Below are 23,512 nucleotides of genomic sequence, written 5' to 3' on the forward strand. Positions count from 1 at the left end.
TCTCTCTCTCTCTCTCTCTCTCTCTCTCTCTCTCTCTCTCTCTCTCTCTCTCTCTCGCCGTTGGTTCACTCACCTAACAATGTACGATTTTTGTAAACAAATTTTCCAGCTAAAATAAAAAATAAAAACTTCTGTGGAGCAAAACAAAATTAAATTAATGATAGAAATCTTGAAAAAATAAAGCCTGTACTTACATTTATCAATTTAGTTGAAAAATAAAATTTGTTGATGAATAATTTGCAAAAAAACAAATATTGAAAAAAATAGACAAAACGTTTATATTTAGTCGCTATACGGTATATTTTTTGTTATTTTTATTTAGTGTACTTATATTTTTCCGGTTTGTTTGTTTGCTTGTTTTGAAATTAGTCTGCGTCTGTTACTGCGCTCAGCTTAATCCGATGATTGCCGGTCGCGCCCGATCCATAACTGACGGAATATACCGAGGATACGGGTCAAATTCTGCAGGATTACCTGTTTAGATATTTTCCATTTTTATCTACTTCTCTCCTACAGACACTGCTCTCTCTCTCTCTCTCTCTCTCTCTCTCTCTCTCTCTCTCTCTCTCTCTCTCTCTCTCTCTCACACACACACACACACACACACACTCTCTCTCTCTCTCTCTCTCTCTCGCTTCGAAGATTAAAACAAACATTTATTTCTTCTCTCTCTTGCTCGCTCGCTCATATAACAATTTACAATTTTTGTAAACACATTTTTTTAGCTTTCCTAAAACAAAAAAAAATAAACTTCTGTAGAGCGAAAAAGAAAGTTAATGACAAAAATCTTGAAAAAATAAAAACTGTACTTACATCTAACAATTTACTATTAAAAATGAAACATTCATCTATCTTGAAAAAAAAATTGTTGATAAATAATTTGCAATACAAGGCACATTGCCACTACTATCAGGGGCAACAACTACTGGAGTACTATGTTGGGATTGTGGCAGCAAGATGTCGGTTCACGTTGCACTTGAACTTCTGCATGTCAGTACAGTTGGGGAAGCAGTGGCCTAGAATGGAATTCCAGAGTTTAGCGGTTCTGGGGAAGAAACTTCAGGAGTAGAAAGATATTTTACATCTAGGGATCTCTACTGTGTGGGGGTGGGATTTAGCTGCCTGTCGTGTTTGTCAAGGGTGTCTACGTCGTGGGGCACAAGTGTCTACAGTTTGCCAGAGCATTCACCATTAAAATACTTGTAGAACAGGCAGAGGGATGCAACATTTCGTCGATGGGACAGAGGCTGAAGCTTAGATGCCAGTTCAGGGCCTATCAGATTTGCGACTCTCTTTTGAACCTTGTCTAGGAGCGAGAGACTAGTAGCAGATGCACCAGCTCAAATGTAACAGCAATACTCCATACATGGACGAATGGTGGCCTTATAGAGGTACAGAATACTTTCGGGTGTTAGTAGTTTTCTAGCTCGGTAGAGAGAGCCTACCTTCTTTGCAGCGGCCCTGGCAAAGTTTTCAATGTAATTGTTCCAACTCATGTTTCCTGTGAACTTTAGGCCGAGGAGTTTGAAAGATGTACTCTCAGATAAAGAGTCACTGGCCATTGCTATTAGTGGCAGAGAAGGTTTCTTGTAATTATTGAAGGAAACTAGTTTAGTCTTGGCAGCATTGAAGGTGACTATCCATTTCTGTCCCCATTCCACTACAGATTGGAGGTCATCCTCTAGTGTTTTTGCCATTTCTTTAGATATATGTTCATTTGTTTTCCTGTCATGCCTGTTATAGAGTGTGGTGTCATCAGCATATATACCCACCTCAGAGGAAATTTTGTCGGGGAGGTTATTAATGAATATTAGGAACAATAGAGGTCCAAGGATAGACCTCTGATGCACTCCTGCATTTATATCATACTGTTTAGATGTACGACCGTCGAGGACTACCTGGATTTTTCTCTTATCTAAGAAGGATTTAAGTATGTTAAGTATTCTACCAGTGATACCGTATGATCTAATTTTCCTGAGGAAATACCCTGTCAAAAGCCATACCCTGTCAAAAGCCTTAGATATATCTAGAGCTACTGCCTTGCCCTCCCCCGCTTTGTCCAGTGAATGGTATATACGTTCAGAGATTACAGTGAGGGTGTCTGCTGTGGAACGGGCTTGTCTAAATCCATATTGTTTGTCAGTCAGAAGTTTAGGATCTGTAAGGTGATGGACTAGAGCATGGTTAATTAAGGTCTCAAATATTTTGGCGAAGAGTGGGAGGAGGCTAATGGGGCGATAATTAGATGGGTCAGTTCTTTCACCAGAATTTTTGAATACTGGTACCACAGAAGCAGTTTTCCAACAGTCCGGAAAGCAAGATTCATTAAGGCATTTGTTGTAGAGTTTGGAGAGAACTGGAGCTACTTCGGCTGGCCACTTTTTTAATAGCATAGCTGGGATGAGATCGGGTCCACATGCTTTTGAAGTGTCAAGGTTTTTTATGATAGCATGCACCTGAGCAGGGGTGATTTTTAGATCGTCTAGCGTTTCGGTCACATTATACGGTAGTTTTTTTGCTATTTTTATTTAGTGTATTTCTATTTTCTTCCAGTGTGTTTATTTTGAAATTAGTCTGTGTCTGTTATTGCGCTCGGCTTAATCCGATGATTGCTGGTCACGCCCAATCCATGATTGACGGGATATTCCAAGAATCCGGGTCAAATTCTGCAAGATTGCCTGTTTAGATATTTTGCATTTTTTATATACTTTTCTCCCACCGACACTGCCAACCCACTTTTTTTTTAAGCGTTTGCGGGTGGGTATGCTGACAAGCATTATCACGATTAACTTTGAGGGAATTATTTTTCACTCACCCCACCCCTAATAAAAGGGGCTTGTCTACTCCGAAAGCCGTTCTTTATATGGAGGTGTTAGGGGTGTCTATTCCGAACGCCGTTCTTAAGATAAGAAGGTTGGTGGTATCTATTCCGAAAGCTGTTCTTAACATAGGGAGTTCCAAACGTCGTTCTTATCATGACAATACTCAAAGAACTGAAGTGAAAAAAGTCGTAATTGTTTTGTTTTACACGTTAGAAACAGACGACATAAAAATGGAAGAGTTGAAAAGAAGATGAAGTCTTGAACAACAAACGGAAACAGCTAGGATTGCTACCACTAATTTCGATCACTCTAAACAGTCCATATACAGTGAGAATCCCTAATCTCTGAAACTTCTGTTTATACTTTTCATTATTATTCTAATGGATCAGTTTCCATACTTTTATTAATTCATACTGATTTACACATTCCTTTAATTACTTTTATAAATTCAACCAGTACCTACATGTTATCGGCCCATACTTTTTTGCTACTTTTTTGTGAAGGGGGCGGGGCAGGCTTCCACCGGGCAACGCCGGTTAACGAGTCCTGTTAGTAGTAAATAATATGAACTGAAAATTGTTAGCTTAAATAGTATTTACAAATTAAATCTAATGGATCTCGATTAACTATACGGCGTTACTCAGTATTCATTACATTTAAACTTGTTTAGTAAATATTTCTATTTATTATAATAACACGTTTTGGGGTATGTTCAGTATCTAAGTTAAAAAAAATTAACCCGTTTTGATTAATAAGAACGAAAGACTCGAGTAAAAAAAAAAGCAAGTAAGAAACAATAACTCTTACTATAAGAATAAGAGTTATTTCCCTTGATTGGTTTTTCTCTTAAGGTGACTTTAAAGTTTTTTTTACATATTACAAAACTATTGGATCAGATTAAATATCAGAAAAACATTGTAGCAGAGTATGTTATCCAATAGCAAATAACATGATACATTAATGACAACTGAAACTTGTCTTGTCAGAATCAAAGTTTAATTCGTTGACTTAAATGTTATTTAGATCTAACTTTTAAAATCCGGCCAATATGGTTTTATAGAGTAATTAATTAAAAGAAAAATGAAATATTATCTTTATCATACTGTTACAGGTTTTTTTTTTCTCTTTGGGTCACCTAAACAGGTAACCCTACTCATATGAATTATTGGAATAAATTAATGGAAAGAAAGAAGTTATTTTTTTATATTATTAAATTATTTTCGACTGTAAAGAAGATTGAACCTTTAACTTTCAGAACAATAATCTGAATAATCCAAATTATCAATTCTCATCTAAAAAATCCTGAAGCATAATATGTTCAGCACTTTCAAATTTGGTAATAAAAGTATAATAACCTTTTTGTGCATACATCGTATTGGCTGGGATCCATTATATTCAAACTACTTTTGTAAATATTTCGCTGCTTATGTAAATAAATTAGCATGCTGTTTTTTATAGTATTTTTCAAGTTAAATTCAAGTTTTATGATATTTTTTATTAAATTGTTAGGTCAAAGTACAGATTAGTTACAAAACACCCTACCCTCCCCATGTTAAGAATGAGTTTCTAAATAATAACGTTATTATTTCAACATAGGAACTTAAATACTAATATTTTTATTTTCTATAACCACACCTTTTTTGTGTTCGGTATCTAAGCTAAAAATAAACCTGTTTTTTTTTATTTAATAAAAGCGGAGCAAGAATCAAGTACGAAAAAAGAAGGGCGTGTATGATAAAGAGAGACTTTTGGATTTCGGATTGCGGTTTAGATTCTAACCAAGAAACATATAATGTAGTGATGGTACGATTCCAGTATTTTCTCGATTCCGATACAATTACCGATTCCAATTCCGATTCTTTCTAGATCTCTAAATATTTAACTACAGAGTTGTTATTTTTTCCCAATACCGTAAAAACATAGTTTAAATGTGCATGTATTTTCTCAAACGTAAAAATACTCTTGGGGGGGGGGTGATCTATCGATTTTAGTTTTACTGTTAGTTGAAAAATCAATAAATATTTATTATTTTATTATTACTGCCAGCAGTGGAAGGTTTTTCTTTAAACAAATCAAATAAAAAAAGATATTAAATGAACTGTTTTTGGCATCAGAAAATAGGCACACTTTTTTTTCGATTCCGATACCCATAAAATGTCCGATTTTTCCGATTCTCGATTCTGATTCCAATTGTTCCAACACAAATATAATATAAAGTCATTGAAGATAAAACCTTTCATACCATTCGGAAAATAGTTTAGAGAAGTAACTGTGACCGGAGCTTCCATAATCTTAAGATCAATAAAATATATTTCAATGAAAATTCGCATCATTTTTATTTAAATATACTCTACTTATTTGCATTCCAATAAAATCGATGGAAATATATAAAGATTAATTTTAATCTCAAGCAAAATATCCTCTTCAATTGGACTTGCGCCATATTGGCATGAAAAGTCATCAATTAATCGGACTAAGTGATAATTATTGATCTCTTGACATAAGTGAACATAATCCAAGCTTTTGTTTGTCCAGCCTTTGAAAGATTATCTGATAATCTTGAATATTCTCATGTCTGATGAAAGGATTAAACGTTTAGACTTTACCCCGGATTAATCATACCAAGAATTTTGTTTAGCCTCTGTAATGAAGCGCGATGCGAAAAGGGCTTATTCTGTTTAAATTCACTCGTTGTGCGCGTGAAAATTTCACATAGATAAGTACTTACATAAGTAGGTATGTTACGATTCAATTTCGGTTCTCGTTGGTTAAGCAACGATGTGCTCGCTCAACACTTCTATGGGTGACCATTTGAAAATGACAGGTGTTGTAAGTTTGGAAGTGGCATTAAAATAACTTTCTCTAAAATCGTTTAGAGAGGTATGAAGCTATCGCTTCTCTAAGTACGAATGAAATAGTAGTATAGACAACGTTCAAGCGTTTGAAAGGAAAACTCTGAAATAAAACTAATTAGCCTTTCTCCACTTATCCCGGCATTGTTTGCTATTTGTCTTTGCCACTGCACTCGCGCAGTACCGGATGAGGTTGATTATTGTGCAACCTTTGTCTCACTCTAAACTTATCATGGAATCCTTTGCAGTAATCCTTTGCCTCTAGAGACAAAAGACAGACAACAAGGTAGTTGTGTTAATAAGTAAGTAGTGCCGTATTTGATATCATTATAAATCCTTAGACAAGCAGTGCCAATATCTACATAGCATCTCACACAACTAAAATATAAAATGGCCATAAATTAAACATATTACGCATTGTATTGGAATTCGATGTTTAACCTTAAAAAAACATGCTGTATAGCAAAACTTAATCATCATGTAGGGAAATAAGGGAAAACGAAACCGGTTACTGTGAACACAGGTGAGTTACGTTTCCCTTACAGTAGAAATGCCCTGAACTTGGAGATGAAGGCATGTTTTCGCCATGTTGAGCTGATGCTCATTTGCATCAATATAAAACTCTGTCATAGACTTTATTACCTACCTCGTATGATAGAATCTCCACGAAATTGGGTAAACCATTTTTATTGTATGTTCTGTGATGTAACGTGACTGTATTTGCTCTATTTCTTCATTTACGTTTGTCGATATGGTAATAAATAAGACAACACGGTGGTATATTTACAAGAGTGGGTAATACAAAAGTAAAGAATAGGCTGCTCATTTCATCATCATCTCTTCTATACATAGTGTAAGGTATTTGCGTGTATTCTCCTTTTATTCCGTGTCCCCCCTGACGACGAGTGACGTACATTGCAGAAAAAGATCAAAAGGAATCTGAAACTCCCAAGAATCACAAATATTTGTACAATATTACATGAACCTTGAAATAATCTGACATTTTAACATATAAATGATATGTAGTGAGTAAACCGCACATTAAACATGCCTTTTTCAACAACAAATCTTTATAGTATAGTATTATTTCATTAACAGCAAATCAGAACATATGTAATAATACGATGTAGGCAAGGGACATTGTTAGTTAGAAACCCGAATGAAATAAGAAGAACAAGAAGGATGGGGAGAAGAATAAAAGAAGAGAAAACTTGAAAGTGTAATTTTGGGGGAGAGAGAGATTAGAAAACGCACTATTCCTTTCGTTAATCAAGCGAACACAATGAGAAATAGAATTCTTTAAAATGTTTAAAAAGAATTGAATTTTGACTACTGAGATAACAACTTCTAGGATTTACTGGACGGATAATGTGACAATTATTATCTGGAGAAAAAATGGGTCTGACTTCTAACATGATATGACATAGAAAACAAATGATATAAACTTGAGGATAAACAATAATTGGATGATTAGGACCGAGCTGATGAGGACGCGTGATGCAAGAATGTATGGGTCAGAGGTTATGCAAAAGTTCAGTGGTTTTACATGTAGAATTAACGAAAAATAAAGTCTTCATTTTTGCCATTGTTTTATTGCTTTAATTAACAAGAACGAAAATATAAATTGGATTATTGTCCTTACATGAGATTTATAATAATCTTACCCCCATTATGTAATTGTTGTGACCTTAAAGGACCAATAATAAATAAGACAACACGGTGGTATATTTACAAGAGTGGGTACTACAAAAGTATAGAATAGGCTGCTCATTTCATCATAATCTCTTCTATACATAGTATCTGGAAGAATTCATTTATTCATAGATAGGGTAGCTCAACATCACAATATAAGAGTAACGCATACATAAATTAGCATGCACTCCTATATTCATGAGTACTCCCGGGCAACCTCCCGTAATAGCATTAATTAATTATTTATTAAAACCATTTTCATGGTGATAACATATAATCCGTTAATTCCAATGATGCAAACAATTTAGATGTTGTTTTTTGGAATATGAAAATATATCGATTGAAGTAGTCTTGTATTAGCTTTCCGTTCCAAATGCCTAGGTTGCAAGTTCGAATCCTATAAAGAGAAAAATATTGTGTGGCGCTAGGATAGACCAGTTCGTTGATCCCATCAGATTATCCGGATGGTGGCTTATCACATAAACAGTTGGAGTCTTGTTGTGTTGATAACACGCAACAGTAGTGGGCGTCACACTGACGTTGATCTCTATTTTTCTCTCTTTCTTTTTATTGCATCCATTTCCTTTTCAATAACAGAAAATGTAAAAGTTATAAATAATGAAAGCACAAAATCATTTCTTTTTCTTTTACAGTATAGATACATAATATCCCGTTGTCCCAAATGCATTCACTTTCCTTTGCGATTCAGAAACAAGAGAAATATTTATCAGCTATCTGGTACGTGTCACTGGAATCTTCCTGCCTGGAGTGCAAATTCCTCAACACGTAGCTCTAATGCTAATCTTTAGCGTCTAAAGGGATTTCCCCATTTTCTACTTAATATAGCCTTCATGTGGAAAATCCTGTTTCTATCTTTTTCATACATCCACACCTACTATTGCTACAATTCATTTTTATTCGTTTTATCTGTTACATAGATTGGTATATAGGTACTGAGAACACTGTTAATATATGAACAATTAATGCATTTTAATATTTCAATGTTAACTTCAAAAGTTGGAAAATATAAAGGCATTCAAATCAGCTAATAATCCAATCGATTTACTAATCAAATAAAATTTAAGAAAATTTTAGGGTTTTTTTTCTTTTTTCTTTTTAACTATGGAAGACACTAATAATTTATAAGTACTACATTAATCCAGCTCTCTTTAACATGTGGCATCATCACATTGATCCACCAGTTCTGATTAGATCACCAAAGTTAAGCAACGTTCGGCCAAGCCCGTACTAAATGGATAATCATTTGGGAAAACCAGGTGTTGTATGTGGGATAGCCATCTGTTCATTACGGCATTGTTTCTAGTCGTCTTAGATTTTTCCATTTCATTAGATTCATGCAATACTAATTCAGATGTGTATTTGGAAATTGTGGAATTCTAGATTCTTAGTAGACTTCCAGCACAGGCATCTTTACAGGGTTTTGAATTGAAAATCATATAGACTCTTCCGAAATTATATTCAGAAGAGTTTCTCTAGGTAGCTAATCCTGGAGATGAAAAAGAGTTTTCGGTGGGTAGTTGATCTGTATAAGTCTTGAACTTTTCAAGTTTGCAGAGAAAGAGCAAAGATCTTCTCATGTGGACACAAAAAAATTACGTGCAAGAATTCTAAAAGATCCAATATTTTTATGGAGCAATTCCAGTTTCTGATTGGTTGCTAGTAGAATGTGGCTCCATTTGATGGGTCAGTTTCTATCGCCAGTATCTATAAGTAGGACTTTCTAATTTTCTTTAATCATATTCTTGTTAGAGAAGGGATTATCCATTGTCTTTAAAGATTGAATGGAGACCTACTACTTAAGCATTATCTCAGTCTAATAACAGCTGTAACAATGTCATATACTTTTAATTTCTTATCCTAGTCTTTCTGTTTCATACTATTCTTGCTTTTTTTATTTTTTGCTATTTTTTTATCTAACCTTCTTATAAACGTATGTTTCAAAGTCATTTATTTTCATCTCTATCTTATATTGTACGCCTATACCACCACCACCGAAAGACAAGGCCTGTTAACTAATCTATGACGTCACGTTTAGGTAGTGACTAGAAGGCAGTAGTCTCGCCTATTGCCTACTAGTGACTAGAAGGCAGTAGTCTCGCCTATTGCCTACTAGTGGATAAATTGAAATAACAATTTCAATGTGCAATTACAGCGAAATAATTTTAATCCAACACAAAATATAGCAAAGTAAGTGACGTTATTTTTTATTAATTAAAAGCGTATTTAATTAAAACTGTATTAAGTAATTCCATGACCTTTGATAATATTGTCAATATAAATTAAAGAAACGATCATTTTTATTGATAATACAGGAATCAATACGTTGAAATAATTTTCTTTTAACGGTACATTTTCTTATGGGGGTAAAAACGATTTTCAAATATATTACTTGAATAAATATGTAAAAGTTGTTTTCAATTTATTCACAATAAAAATAATAAACGAATTGTAGTCTTCGAAATCCATGATAAACTGCAATGTTTATCTTTTAAAGTAGGAACAACATAAACTTTTTTTAATTAATTCTTGTTTTTATTATTATTATTATTATTATTATTATTATTATTATTATCATCATCACCATCATCATCATTATTATTATTATTATTATTATTATTATTATTATTATTATTGACTAAAGTTAAATTTAAGTATAAACCGTGTTCGTTATTTTTCTCTTTTTTGATAGATTTAAAAAAGTTTTCATCTTTTCAAAATATCTGTCCTTCATTATCAACAGATCTTGCTTGCTTTGACTACTATTGTGACATCATTTTTCAGTTAACAGACTTTGTCTTTCGGTGGTTGTGCCTATACCCACATTTTCCCTGGTTTATTATTATTATTATTATTATTATTATTATTATTATTATTATTATTATTATTATTAAATATGTTTCAGGAGAGATAGTTAATTGCAACTATCGAAATAAATGTAAATATAATACAAATTGAAATACATACAAACGATACTTGTTTTACGTCATGCTTTCTCAGCTGTTGACTGACTACTTACCAAAGCTAAAAGTCACTTGAGGATAAGGGTTAATGATAAGGATGTATTGTCAGTTGAATGATGAAGAATATTATAAGAAGACTGAAAATGACACATGAAATTAAAATTTGATTTCCTATGAGGGAGTTTATGACAAGTGTTTGTTGACATTGGATTTAAGACGACCATGTTGTAACAAGGTAAGCAATCTCTTGGTGATATTTTTCACAAATGGAAAGTTCTTGCAAATATACTCTGTTCATGATAGGCAATTGCAACTATCGAAATAAATGTAAATATAATACAAATTGAAATACATACAAACGATACTTGTTTTACGTCATGCTTTCTCAGCTGTTGACTGACTACTTACCAAGGCTAAAAGTCACTTGAGGATAAGGGTTAATGATATGGATGTATTGTCAGTTGAATGATGAAGAATATTATAAGAAGACTGAAAATGACACATGAAATTAAAATTTGATTTCCTATGAGGGAGTTTATGACAAGTGTTTGTTGACATTGGATTTAAGACGACCATGTTGTAACAAGGTAAGCAATCTCTTGGTGATATTTTCACAAATGGAAAGTTCTTGCAAATATACTCTGTTCATGATAGGCAATTGCAACTATCGAAATAAATGTAAATATAATACAAATTGAAATACATACAAACGATACTTGTTTTACGTCATGCTTTCTCAGCTGTTGACTGACTACTTACCAAGGCTAAAAGTCACTTGAGGATAAGGGTTAATGATATGGATGTATTGTCAGTTGAATGATGAAGAATATTATAAGAAGACTGAAAATGACACATGAAATTAAAATTTGATTTCCTATGAGGGAGTTTATGACAAGTGTTTGTTGACATTGGATTTAAGACGACCATGTTGTAACAAGGTAAGCAATCTCTTGGTGATATTTTTCACAAATGGAAAGTTCTTGCAAATATACTCTGTTCATGATAGGCAATTGCAACTATCGAAATAAATGTAAATATAATACAAATTGAAATACATACAAACGATACTTGTTTTACGTCATGCTTTCTCAGCTGTTGACTGACTACTTACCAAGGCTAAAAGTCACTTGAGGATAAGGGTTAATGATATGGATGTATTGTCAGTTGAATGATGAAGAATATTATAAGAAGACTGAAAATGACACATGAAATTAAAATTTGATTTCCTATGAGGGAGTTTATGACAAGTGTTTGTTGACATTGGATTTAAGACGACCATGTTGTAACAAGGTAAGCAATCTCTTGGTGATATTTTTCACAAATGGAAAGTTCTTGCAAATATACTCTGTTCATGATAGGCACACTGTGAAAGAAAGGAAAGTTATTTGAAATTGTGCTATGACAAAGCTAGTTCTTGCTGTGAATTTCTTAGAAAAAGAATTAAACTTTTTGTCCACGTTCACATTATACATTCTTCGATCGTTCAGTTGATCATGCCTATTTGTGAACACAGTTCAGAATTTTGGATAAAGTATGGAACAAGGACCCCAGAAACTGAGACTCAAAGGCTGCGAAATAAGAAAAATGATTTTGATTTAATGTAATTACTTTTACTCTGCAATAAATATCAGTTTGAAATAGGTTAAATTAAAAAAAAAAAAAAAACTTTGTTCATGACCGTTTTGGTAAAAAAAAAAGAAAAGAAAAAAGTCCATTAGTTGCGGCCTACTGCTATGAATTTGAAATGGAGGCATGTTGAAACAGAGATACAAAAAGTACATAGGAACTAAGAAAAAAATAAAAACGAATCTTACATTAAAAAATAAATATTTAATATGTTTTTCTTAAATGTCTAAAAGAAAAAAAATAAGATTGAATAATCCTACGATTATTCAATCTCATTTTTTTCTGTTTTTCAAACTCATTTTAAAATGAGAAATTACTCGATAGACACCATCTTTACGTTCGTTTATTGAAAAGTTTTGTAAAAAAAAAAAAAAGAAAGAAAGAAAGCCTCCCACACCCAGAAAAATCGCGACTTCTATTAAAACATAAATAAATAAACAAGTTGTTGTTTGATTACAAAACCCACGGTTATCAGCGTGCATATTTTATTGGCACGAATTTTGTAAAAGTGCGAAACATAAATTATATACACGACAATATTGCACTAAGGAGTGACTCCATTGTCCTTAGAACTCCCAAATGTGAGTCTCCCTTCTGACATAGTTCAATATTATAGCCGGGACAGATTAGTTAAAGGTTGAAAATCCTATTTTCTCAACAATTCTGCTTATTCCAATGTAGCACTTGATGTTTTTTTACTCAATATTTAACCATTTGTTTATTGTCTTCTTGTGTTTTAGGTAATCAGCAAATTCATGACTGGTGGAGATGTTGGTCATGATAAGGAAGGGTCAGTTTTGCGAATTGAACCCTGGGGTTACTTGGACATGAAGGGAATCATGTATTCTACCAAAAAATCTGACTTGGAAAAGAGTAAACTGCTTCAGTGTGAAAAACATCTCGTAGACTTGGAAGCAATGTCTGAAAAGGTATGACAAATGCTTTTTTGTTTCTTTTTTGTTTCTTTTTCATCTTTCTTTTCTTTTTCTTTTTTCTTGTCCTTTTTTCTTTTTTCTATACAATTGTCGATTTACCTGTGGTAATCTTTCAATTGATTTTCACACGATCCTTCATGTAACTTCTAAATCCAGTATTTAAAAGCATTAAAAATATTTTTTATATAAACGTTATGAATAGTAGATTTACAAATACAGAAAGGGTGCGTGATTGACCTAATGGATACTGTGGCAGACTATTAAAACTGCATTCAAATCTATTTGAATCTGGTATTTAATTACACACTAATACTATTGTATGACATAATTATGTTGACCCACTGGTTCTCGTTGGATCACCGAAGTTAAGCAACGTTGAACCTGGTCAGTATTAAAATAGGTGACCACTTAGAAATTCCATGCTGCAAGTGTACTCTGCTTATCTCGGCATTGTTTCTAATCGCCCTGGACTTCTCCTTGCCACTGAATACAATCAGTACCGATTCAGGGGAGGTGTGATTGGGGATTGTACAAACCTTGCCTCACAATTACACTTGCAACCACCCTTATAAGGAGTATCGATTATCCTTTGAGACTGAACGGGGATGTTTAATACTATTGGGAAATAACACCCACCTCCAGTTAACCCATTAGATCTGACTGCCTTATAAATAGGACATTAAAAATCTCTTCTTTTTTTTTAATCTATAATGAATAATATAATATAATATAATATAATATTTTTTAATCTATAATGAATAATATAATATAATATATAGAGTCAATATTTTGCTTTCTAAATAAAATAAATAACTTTTTCTCTTCAATTTGTGTATTCTAACACATTTTTAGTCATTAAATAAAGTTTTAACTCGGTAGTAAAAAAATATTTAGATGCCCTGGGACTTAATGGGCTCTGGGTAAAATAACAACTTCTGCTCATAATTTTATATTATAAATTGTTTATATAGAGATTGCATTAAATTATCCCAAACGATTGATATGCCATACAATAAACATTACAAATTCAAGAATTAATGTAGATTGAAAACTGAAAAAGAATGGAATGTTTCATTTTTTTAACAATGGGTCATTAGGTATCAAGGCTTAAAGGCCACTCGAGGATATGAGTTAATGAGTGTACTGTAGTCATTGGGACAGCAGTGTAGTAATAATTAGTAGTAGGAATTTGGTATAATTTGATTATTTAAGCGGTAAGCTCAGCAAGATCTTGTTTACATTGAACTTGAAGACAAGCATATTGTAGTCAGCTAGAAAGCAGGTCAGCAGAACAGTGTTCCACAGGTGGGCAGTTCTAGGAAATAATTTTTTTTATGGAATGCACGTTTAGATTTAGGCACAGATAGAGAGTGGAGAAATTGTTGATAGTGGTTGTAGCTAGACGAGTGTTTTTGTGAAAGTTTGACAAGGAGGGATCATAGATTGGAGCATGAAAATAACAATACAGCAAAGACAGTAACATCTCTTCTGTGAGAAAGAGGCTGCAAGGCCCAAATCCTCAACATGAAAAAAAAACATGAATAAATCTAGAACCCCATCCTCCAACGTAGACACCTACTACCATGTCTCCTTCTCCAACATCAGGTGTCTACGTTCCAACCTTCCAGAGGTTGAAACACAATTACAGGAGGCGAAACCGGACATATTCTTCCTAAGCGAAACTGGCATAGGGCCGACTACTTCCCTAGACGAGTTCATAATTAAAGGATACTCTAACTTAACATCTAAATCTGACCCCTAAGATCGCCATGGGCATGGAATATGTGCCTACATTAAAGATGGCTTCCCGTGTGATAGGGATATCTCCAGTGAAGACCCTGATTTACCTTATATGTGCTTCCGGGTTGAACTGGCTTAGACCACTGCATTTTTATTTGCCCTCTATCGCCCTCACAACAGCGGAGTCACTCTCTTTAAGAGCATATCTGATCTACCTCTGCATTCCATGCTAAAAAGGATGTATCCTCCATAGTATCAGACGTAACCGAATGGTTAATTGTAGGCATAGACCGATTCATACCATCTAAAAAATTCCAACAAAAACCTAACAGCCAGCCATGGTTCTCCTCAGAATGTGCTACTGCCATCGCGCACAGAAATCACTTTTTCCATAGCTACAAATGTAATAGATGTACTGAGACTAAAGCTGCTTTCAGGACTGCCAGTAACCACTGTAAAAGAGTGATAAAAAATGCAAGACCAGCAGCTTGGTTCCCACCAGTTTTGGCAAATAATAAACAGAAGCGTGCATTCTATCCCAACCATCATCAATGGACCTGAGGTCATCTCGTCAGCATCAGACAAGGCCAAATTATTTGCCAAGAACTTTGCAGCTAATTCTACCCTATGCCATGAAGGCCATCAACTCTCCATATTTCCTCCTATAACAGACAACACGCTATGCAACATACAAATATCTGTGCATGATGTCACCAAGCTAATCAAGAACCTTGATTCCAGTAAAGCAACTGGCTCTGACGGCATTCCAATTATAGTGTTGAAAAAGCTTCGACCAGAACTTGCCCCCATACTTACAAAACTGTTTAAGTGTTGCCTTAAAGAGAAGTGCTTCCCAACACCCTGGAAAATGTCATCAGTATGCCCTGTATTTAAGAATTCAGGTGATAAGTCATCTCCCTCTCAGTACAGACCAATAAGTCTCCTGTGTGTCATAAGTAAGTTGCTGGAATCCATATTAAATAGAGAAGTAGTCAACCACCTCAGCAGAAATAACCTTCTTAGTGACATGCAATATGGTTTCCGTTCTGCCAGATCTACAGCAAATGTGCTAACGGTTATATCTCATAAGATTAGTTAGTCTCTTGACAAAGGTTTCCTTTATAGGGCAATTGCTCTTGACATATCAAAGGCCTTCGATAAGGTATGGCATACGGGCCTACTTCACAAGATTTCCAGCTACGGTATAACTGGAAATGTTTTCTCAATCATTAAATCATTTCTCTCTGATAGGCTCATAAGAGTAGTGGTTGACGGGCAGAAATCAGACGCCCTCAGTATTAATGCTGGAGTTCCTCAGGGGTCCATCCTGGGCCCAACTCTCTTCCTGATCTACATCAATCATCTCCCAAAACACATACTTAAATCATTCGTTGACATCTATGCTGATGACACGACCATCTATATCAACATAGCTAAGGCTGTAAATGACAAAGTTCTCTCTGATTCTCTCTCCTCTGATCTTGAGCGTGTGGTACAGTGGGGAAGAGGTGGCTGGTTACTTTTAATGCATCTAAAACCAAAATCCTATCTTTACATCACCAACGCTCTGATCCCCATCTGGCATCAATTGAGTTGGATGGCTCACGTTTTGGGGAAGCTCCATGTTTTGATAAGCTTCTGGGTTTGACCTTTACTACTGACCTGAAATGGAACACGTACATCAAGTCAGTTGCCAAGGTCGGTGTAAAAATGGTAGGATCCTTCTACCACTCCAGAAGATATCTCACTGCTGATGCAATTCTCTATCTATATAAAAGCCAAGTACGTCCAAGGATGGAGTACTGTTGCCACATCTGGGCAGGAGCTGCTAAAAACAGCCTATCCTGCCTTGACAGAGTACAAAATAGGCTTTGTGGCTTAGTAGAGGATGCTCTTTTCTCTTCCCTACAACCTCTCTCCCACAGGAGAGACGTTGCGAGCCTGTCTTTGTTTTATCATTACTTCCATGACAAGTGCTCGTCTGAACTCCAGTCTCTGGTCCCCCCTCGATAATCTTTCACGAAAAACACCTGTCTAGCTGAAACCACTGGCAAAAATTTTCCCCACTCTTTATCTGTGCCAAAACCAAAATGTAGAGTCCATGAACACAGCTTCTTTCTGAGAAATGCACGCCTGTGGAACTCTGTTCCATTTGCCTGTTTCCCTCCTGATTACAACCTGGATGTCTTCAAGTCCAACATAAACAAATTCCTGATGAACCGCCCCCTTAAGTAAAACACTTCATCAAATCTCCAATACTAACGTACTGTACACGCACTAACCCTTATCCCCGAGTGGTTTCCAGGCCTTGATAAGTGGTGACCACCTTGTAAAAAAACAAGAAAGCGAAAAAAGCATCCCCTACAACGTTTCAAAGCCAGATGTGGCAACAGTACTCCATACTAGGTTGTACTTGATAGAAAATTGCATCGGTATTGATATATCTACTGGAGCAGTATAATGATCCAACCATTTTTCCGGCGACCTTGGCAATGGATTTGATGTATGCGTTTAAAATCAGGAGTGAAAATCAGATTCAGAAGCTTGTCAAAATATAGTGCTACCCAAAATAAGAACCATTCATTTCAAGTTGGGCCAAATGGGGTTCAGAGCGTTGTTGATGGAAAGAGAGAAGCTTGTTTTAGATGCATTAAAATTAACCACTTTTTCCATTTTTTTGTCCGTGTTTTTTGTAGTTTGAAACGTTCATGTTCAATCATGTAATAAAGTCTTCGTTATTAGAGCAAGGTTCGAAAAACGAAAGATTGAATTTCAAGTGAAATCAATGGTTTCTAATTAATTGTAATGTCACAGTAATGAACACATCCAAAAATTACGAAAAATGATGAAGTAAAGATGGTTCTATATATCTAACATATAAAGTTATCTTATTGAATATTTTTAAGTCAGACTCAAATAGCATTTAAACTGACAAATCAAATTTTGGTTCAGACTAGACAATTTTCATTTGTTTTTGTTATAGCATGTAATATAATAAGAAACTTACTATAATTTATTTTTCAAAAAATTACTTATCCAGCCCAAATGACTGATAATACGAAATATTTTTAAATAATCACCTAAAAATAAAAATCAGCAAAGAGGTGACTCATTTTAAATTGAAGAATATATAAGGATATGTCTACCATGTTTTAAAATATGCAAACAATTCACTGCATCTAGCTAGTCTTTTATATTTTATACACGTTTTCATCCTTTTTAATCTGGCTTCCCTTATTTTGTTCTTTAGTCCTCACATTTCATGGGTGATGTTTCTGGCAAAGGGGAAGAATTGCTGTTTTCTAGGTCGAAATCTATCCATCTAACACTGGCTAGATTTTAAAGTAGTATTTTTAGCTCCTTGCATCAAATGGCTTCATGCCTTGTCTGGAGCGATTTCAATAAAAATAATATGCTCATTTATGCATTATTTAGTTAGTTTCTATATCAATTAAAGCATTGCGATAATGTTTAGTAGCAACTTACGGCACATTTACATTGAGACAGAAAGAAGAGGGAATGAAAGTAAGTCATATTTGTTTAGAATAGATGAGAAAGAGCATGTTATATTAGTGGATAGTGTGAGAGAGATGGTATCACAGATTAAGAAAAAAATAGATAAATGATAAATAGCTTATTATATTAGTTAACAGTACAGAGAAGGTGCCGCATGATTAAGTGAAAAAATAACTAGATGGGTAAGAGCGTGTTATATCAGTGGATAATGCAAGAGCGAGATGGTGTCACACGATTAAGATAAAAGAAGATAGCATCAAATATCTATGCATTTTGAAAGTAATTTATAGGATTTTCTTTTATTTAACAATCATTTTTAGATTCTATTCAATTCTTTCTCTTAGTAGATGAAATGATAACATCTTAACACCTATTTTCTTTAATTAACCGCAGAATTTCCACAGATCACGCCATTAGTATATAAAATGACAACTAGAAGATACAATTTAAATATTTAAACAAATCTCGACTTCAGCTTAATTCTATCATGTCTTTATTCTTTCAGCTTGGAAAACCTTGCACTGGTTTGACTGTTGTCTTCGATATGGACAATGTCGGTTCCAAACACATGTGGAAGCCAGGTCTTGATATGTACCTCTACTTGGTCCAAGTGTTAGAGGACAATTACCCTGAAATGATGAAGAGACTTTTCGTTATTAACGGTACGTGAATAACTCAAACCTTACAATTCAAATTACTTTCCGTCCAGCCGGCGAAAAACCTTGGTTGGTCCACCGGATATCAACCCTCGCCATACGGTTTTGTCTTCTGGTATTTGTTTTAAGAACCTACTCTGTCAGCTAACGTGGTCTGGCCCAGTATTACCTGTCAGTCAGCAATATTTCCATTTTTTCTATCTGCTGTAAATCATCACTTTATCATTTAATGAGGTGCATCATTGGCCTAATGGATAATGTGATGGTCTGTGGAATAGACAACATGGATTTCAAATTCTATTGTATTCAATTATGCACGAACACTGTTACAAAAGGTATGAATCCACCATTTTTACCACAAAAAATACCAACTTGTTTTCATAATCTAATAAAATTAATTATTCCAATTGTAAACGATTCAGTGTATATAACTAGTTGAACAAAAGTTGTTTTCTTACCTATAGCATTACAACCCCCTCCAGAAAAAAAGATTGATATGCTGTGAAACTGACTAACCAAACCAAACAGGTAATCTTGTAGGTTTGGTTGTTTGGTTTGGTTTGAATTGGTTTGGTTTGGTGTGGTTTGGTTTTACGACATATCAACCTTTTCGGGGTTACTTAATGCCAAATCTGGTCATTTTGTTAAAAGCTTTTATACATCAAATTCTTTATATCTTTGAATATTTATTCATGGTGTTTGATTTGATTTTTTTGTAGAAGATAAATTTTATTTTTATTTGGGTAGCTGTGGAACATGATTCAGTTTTACAAAGGGAAAGAAAAAAGAAACAATGACATCAATGTTTGGTGCATTTTAAGTCAAGAAGCCAGTATCTTCAGACAACCTGATCTGGTGGAACTAGTAACATTATCAGAAATATCTTTATACTGCAATAATTTTGTTTAAAAAAAAAAGCAGTATGTGTGCATATATTTTGTGAAAGGCTTTAGAAAATAAATGAATGGGCATGTGGATGGGGTCGCATAAGGAATGAAATTTAGAAGCATTGATTTTTTTTTAAGACTGACCTCTTTAATCCGGGTTTTAGTGAAAGTAAAATCAAAGAGTTATAAGTCAATAACCAATGTGTGTATACTATGGAAGTAGTGTACAAATTTTTTTTTATTATTATCTGTAGATATGTTTTTGATCATGAAAATATTTTAGTCATATTAGCTTTTTTTTTTTTTTTGAAAACTTAATCAAAAATAGATTTAATGGCGATGACCTGTCCTACATTCTTACTTTTCAATTATAAATCATCTTCGATCTTGAAAAATGTTTTTATATATCTTGGGTTTTGAAAAAAAATGCATTTGAATACTTAACTATAAAAAAAAAACAAGAGACTTGATATATTTGCAGTATAATTTACGTTCTAATATTATTTACTTGTAATATTCTGCCAAGAAAGTTAGCTCTCTCTACCGTGCTAGAATATTACTCACACCTGAAAGTATCCTGTATCTCTGCAAAGCCACTATTCACCCATGTATGGAGTATAGTTGTAAAATCTGCGCTGGTGCATCTGCTACTAGTCTCTCATTCCTAGACACGGCTCAGAAAAGAGTTGTGAAAGGTCTCGCGCTAGCAACAAAACTCCAACCTGTGTCCGATTGCCGAAATGTTGCATCTCTGTGTCTGTTCTACAAGTATTTTAATGGAACATAAATACTCCCGGCTAATCCAACAAGCAACAAAATCCCACCCTTACACTGTAGAGATCCTTAAATGCCGGAAAACCTTCTACTCAAATAGTTTCTTCCCCCGAACTGCTAGACTTTGAAATTTCCTCGCGGGTTCCTGCTTTCCTGATGGCATTGACAAAGTGGCTTCGTTCGGGTCACCACATGTGGACTTGTTTTACATCTTAACAATAATGATACTTTAAGATCCATGCTTATTGCATCATCATCATGCAAATGTAATGTGAACAGTTATGTCGCTGCTCAACTCCCTACATAGTACCTCTACATATTTGGTCCCAATTAGTAGCCCCTTACGTCCAAGTGGCACTATGCCTCGTTTGCGGTGAAATAACAGTAAAAAAAGGGGGGGTATTTAATTTTTTTTTTTAAACTGTGTCTTAGATACGGCAAATGCTAGATGTAATCATCATATAATTATCACGTTGTATAGATTTTTCGATTTACATTGTATAAAAGCCAAGTATTGATGCATATATAAAAACTAATTTTGTTTTCTTTTTTTCATTGCAGCCCCAACTCTTTTCCCCGTTCTGTACAAACTTGTCAAACCTCTTCTCAGCGAAGATATGAAGAACAAGATTTTTGTTCTTGGGAGTAAGTCTAATTTCACATTTATTGGGGGGGGGGGGGAGTACGTTTACGTTAAAAATATATAGTCATCTTCCGTTGACATTGGATTGAGTTAAATTGGCAATAAATGTATTATTACAATTACCAGAACAGATCAAGAAATATTTCAACCCTGATGTCGTCATTAGCATCCTTTTCAGTTATGGGTGAGTCACGTGTGTCAACGACTCACCCTTTTTGAGTGTGTTAGCTAATATTTGTCTTTGATTGTCTTAACAGCTTTGTTTGGATCTTCACATGTGGACCAGTTTTAAGTGGCCATCTTGTTTTGCATCTTGTACCTGGAATCTACCTAGGGATGGATTTAATGACAATAAAAGATTTACTATATTTAAAATATTAAGTTATTTATTTAACGAAACCACTACCAGTAGTTGGTTGCTTTATAAGTACTTAGTAACTTTAATCATGATTTCCTTATCCAGGTGTTTATGAGTAATAGTAATTGATATAGCGATCTACAACCTTCTTATATTTTTACCCTAAGCTTCGCTATGATCTGCTCAGCCAATCTCAGCTTAGTATTTTTCAGTTAATTTTAGTTTAATACATTTCAGCCAATCCCAGTTTAGTATTTCTGAGTCAATCGTACCTCTCAGCCAATCCCAGCTTAGTATCTCTCAAATAAGATAAAGTATATTAGTATCTTGCAAACGTTCCCTTGCACCTGATTAAGCAACACAAGCGAAAGTTCATCTTATAAGACAAGTCTCTTCCTAGATGGATGTGATTTTCAGAACCAATAAACATACGCATCCTCCGGATGTAAATATTTAATATTTCTTGAATACATAGAAAACATTTCATTTCTTTATTTTATTTCATGTTTTTCTCGTAGACAAAATTGTTTCTTATATCTCCACTATCTGCAGAAAAAACCTGATGTAAATTAAACATCTCATTTACTATTTCTTTCTATAATTCCCTAAAATTTCTGTTTCTTTTCAGTTTAGTTTTCTAAAATTCTGAACATGCTGTTAGTGTCCATGTTTCCGTACGTTCATTATGTTTAATGTTCATTTTTTTTTCTTTTTACTTACAGGCGATTTCAAAGACACGCTGATGGAATATATCGATGCTGAAGAACTTCCAGCTTATTTGGGTGGAACCAAAACTGGTCCTGATGGTGACCCGAAATGCTCAGATCTTGTAAGAAAAATTTGATTTTTCCTACTCGAATATCAAGTTTGATTCAGAGCAGATGCATCTGTTTCAGTTGCATCTGCTTAATGGCGCATAAACCCTTTTAAGTTATTTGACATCAAAACTAAATAAATATTGCAAGCGGTTTAACAAATGCAATGGATTGAACGCACTTTCCAATTTGAACTCGCCATAAGTGGGTCTTGGACGGACATAATCGCTGCCATAATTTTATTTTGTTTGAAATATTAATAGAATTAGCAGGCCGCCCGGCGTTGCCCGGTTGTAAAATATGCTTAAATATTATACATAAATACGTACAGATTTAGTATTTATTATTGTAAAGCTACTTGTTTATCGATTATTATATTGGACCTAATATATATTATTGATTTTAAAAGTAAAAAAAAAGTTACTTGTATGCCATCAGTTACAACTGAAGCCAAAACATTGCTCTCCACCCTTATCCGTTAGCGTATGACCTAAATCCATATTTATACAAATATTGACATAGTATAATCTATAACTTTTAATTAGTGCATACGCAGGAAAAAAAAACAGGGATGGTTGACTTAAACCAAGGTCAAAATCAATGGGTTTTTTTTTCCACTCCTTAGTAGCTATTTTACCTAAACCAAATCGAAAATGTGCTACAGGTTCAAATACCCTATGTATCAAATTTCAACTCTGTAGACCAAATATTCAGAGAGGAGTTTGTTAGAGACTTTTTTACACACACACACACACTGACAAACTCACTTTTATATATATATATATATATATATATATATATATATATATATATAATATTTCTGTGTGATAGAACGTTTTCATCTTAAATTCTATGCAATTATACAGTATGTAGAAACTATGCATAAACAGAATTCAGCATAATAGTGAAATAGAACGAATCATCTAACAAGAAACCATGAGAAATGAATAAGTAATTAATTAATGCTCGTTTTTCAAAGGAATGTGCAAATTAGTTTCATGTAGTCGCTCGCATTTCCATGACTGGGTATATTAAGAAGTTTGTTTTAATAATTTTTAAATAGAAAAAGAGATCCGAGTGTAGTATCTATTCTGACACTGTACTTAAGTTAGTTGTCCTTGATCGGTGTAGAAAAGGCCTTTCTATACTAAGGCAATTTTTTTTTTTTTTGTTGCCTACTGCTAAAGTGCCCCTTTGGGGGGGACTGGTTACAAA

At 34.1% G+C, this 23,512-nt stretch overlaps 1 protein-coding gene across 5 annotated transcripts in view; it reads left to right on the forward strand.

Annotated features, from left to right (window-relative positions):
* Positions 1-23,512, forward strand: part of LOC145272760 (retinal-binding protein) — a 368,701-nt gene that overhangs the window by 331,271 nt on the left and 13,918 nt on the right. For all 5 annotated transcript variants that reach the window (XM_080127061.1, XM_080127058.1, XM_080127053.1 and 2 more), the window contains 4 exons: positions 12,714-12,902; positions 18,670-18,826; positions 21,043-21,126; positions 22,205-22,311. In XM_080127061.1, the coding sequence (XP_079983187.1) occupies positions 12,714-12,902; positions 18,670-18,826; positions 21,043-21,126; positions 22,205-22,311 (537 nt within the window). The remainder of the gene's footprint in view (positions 1-12,713; positions 12,903-18,669; positions 18,827-21,042; positions 21,127-22,204; positions 22,312-23,512) is intronic.

The sequence above is a fragment of the Euprymna scolopes genome, chromosome 1 (assembly GCF_053919585.1).
Source record: "Euprymna scolopes isolate OS-2025 chromosome 1, ASM5391958v1, whole genome shotgun sequence".
NCBI lineage: Eukaryota > Metazoa > Mollusca > Cephalopoda > Sepiida > Sepiolidae > Euprymna > Euprymna scolopes.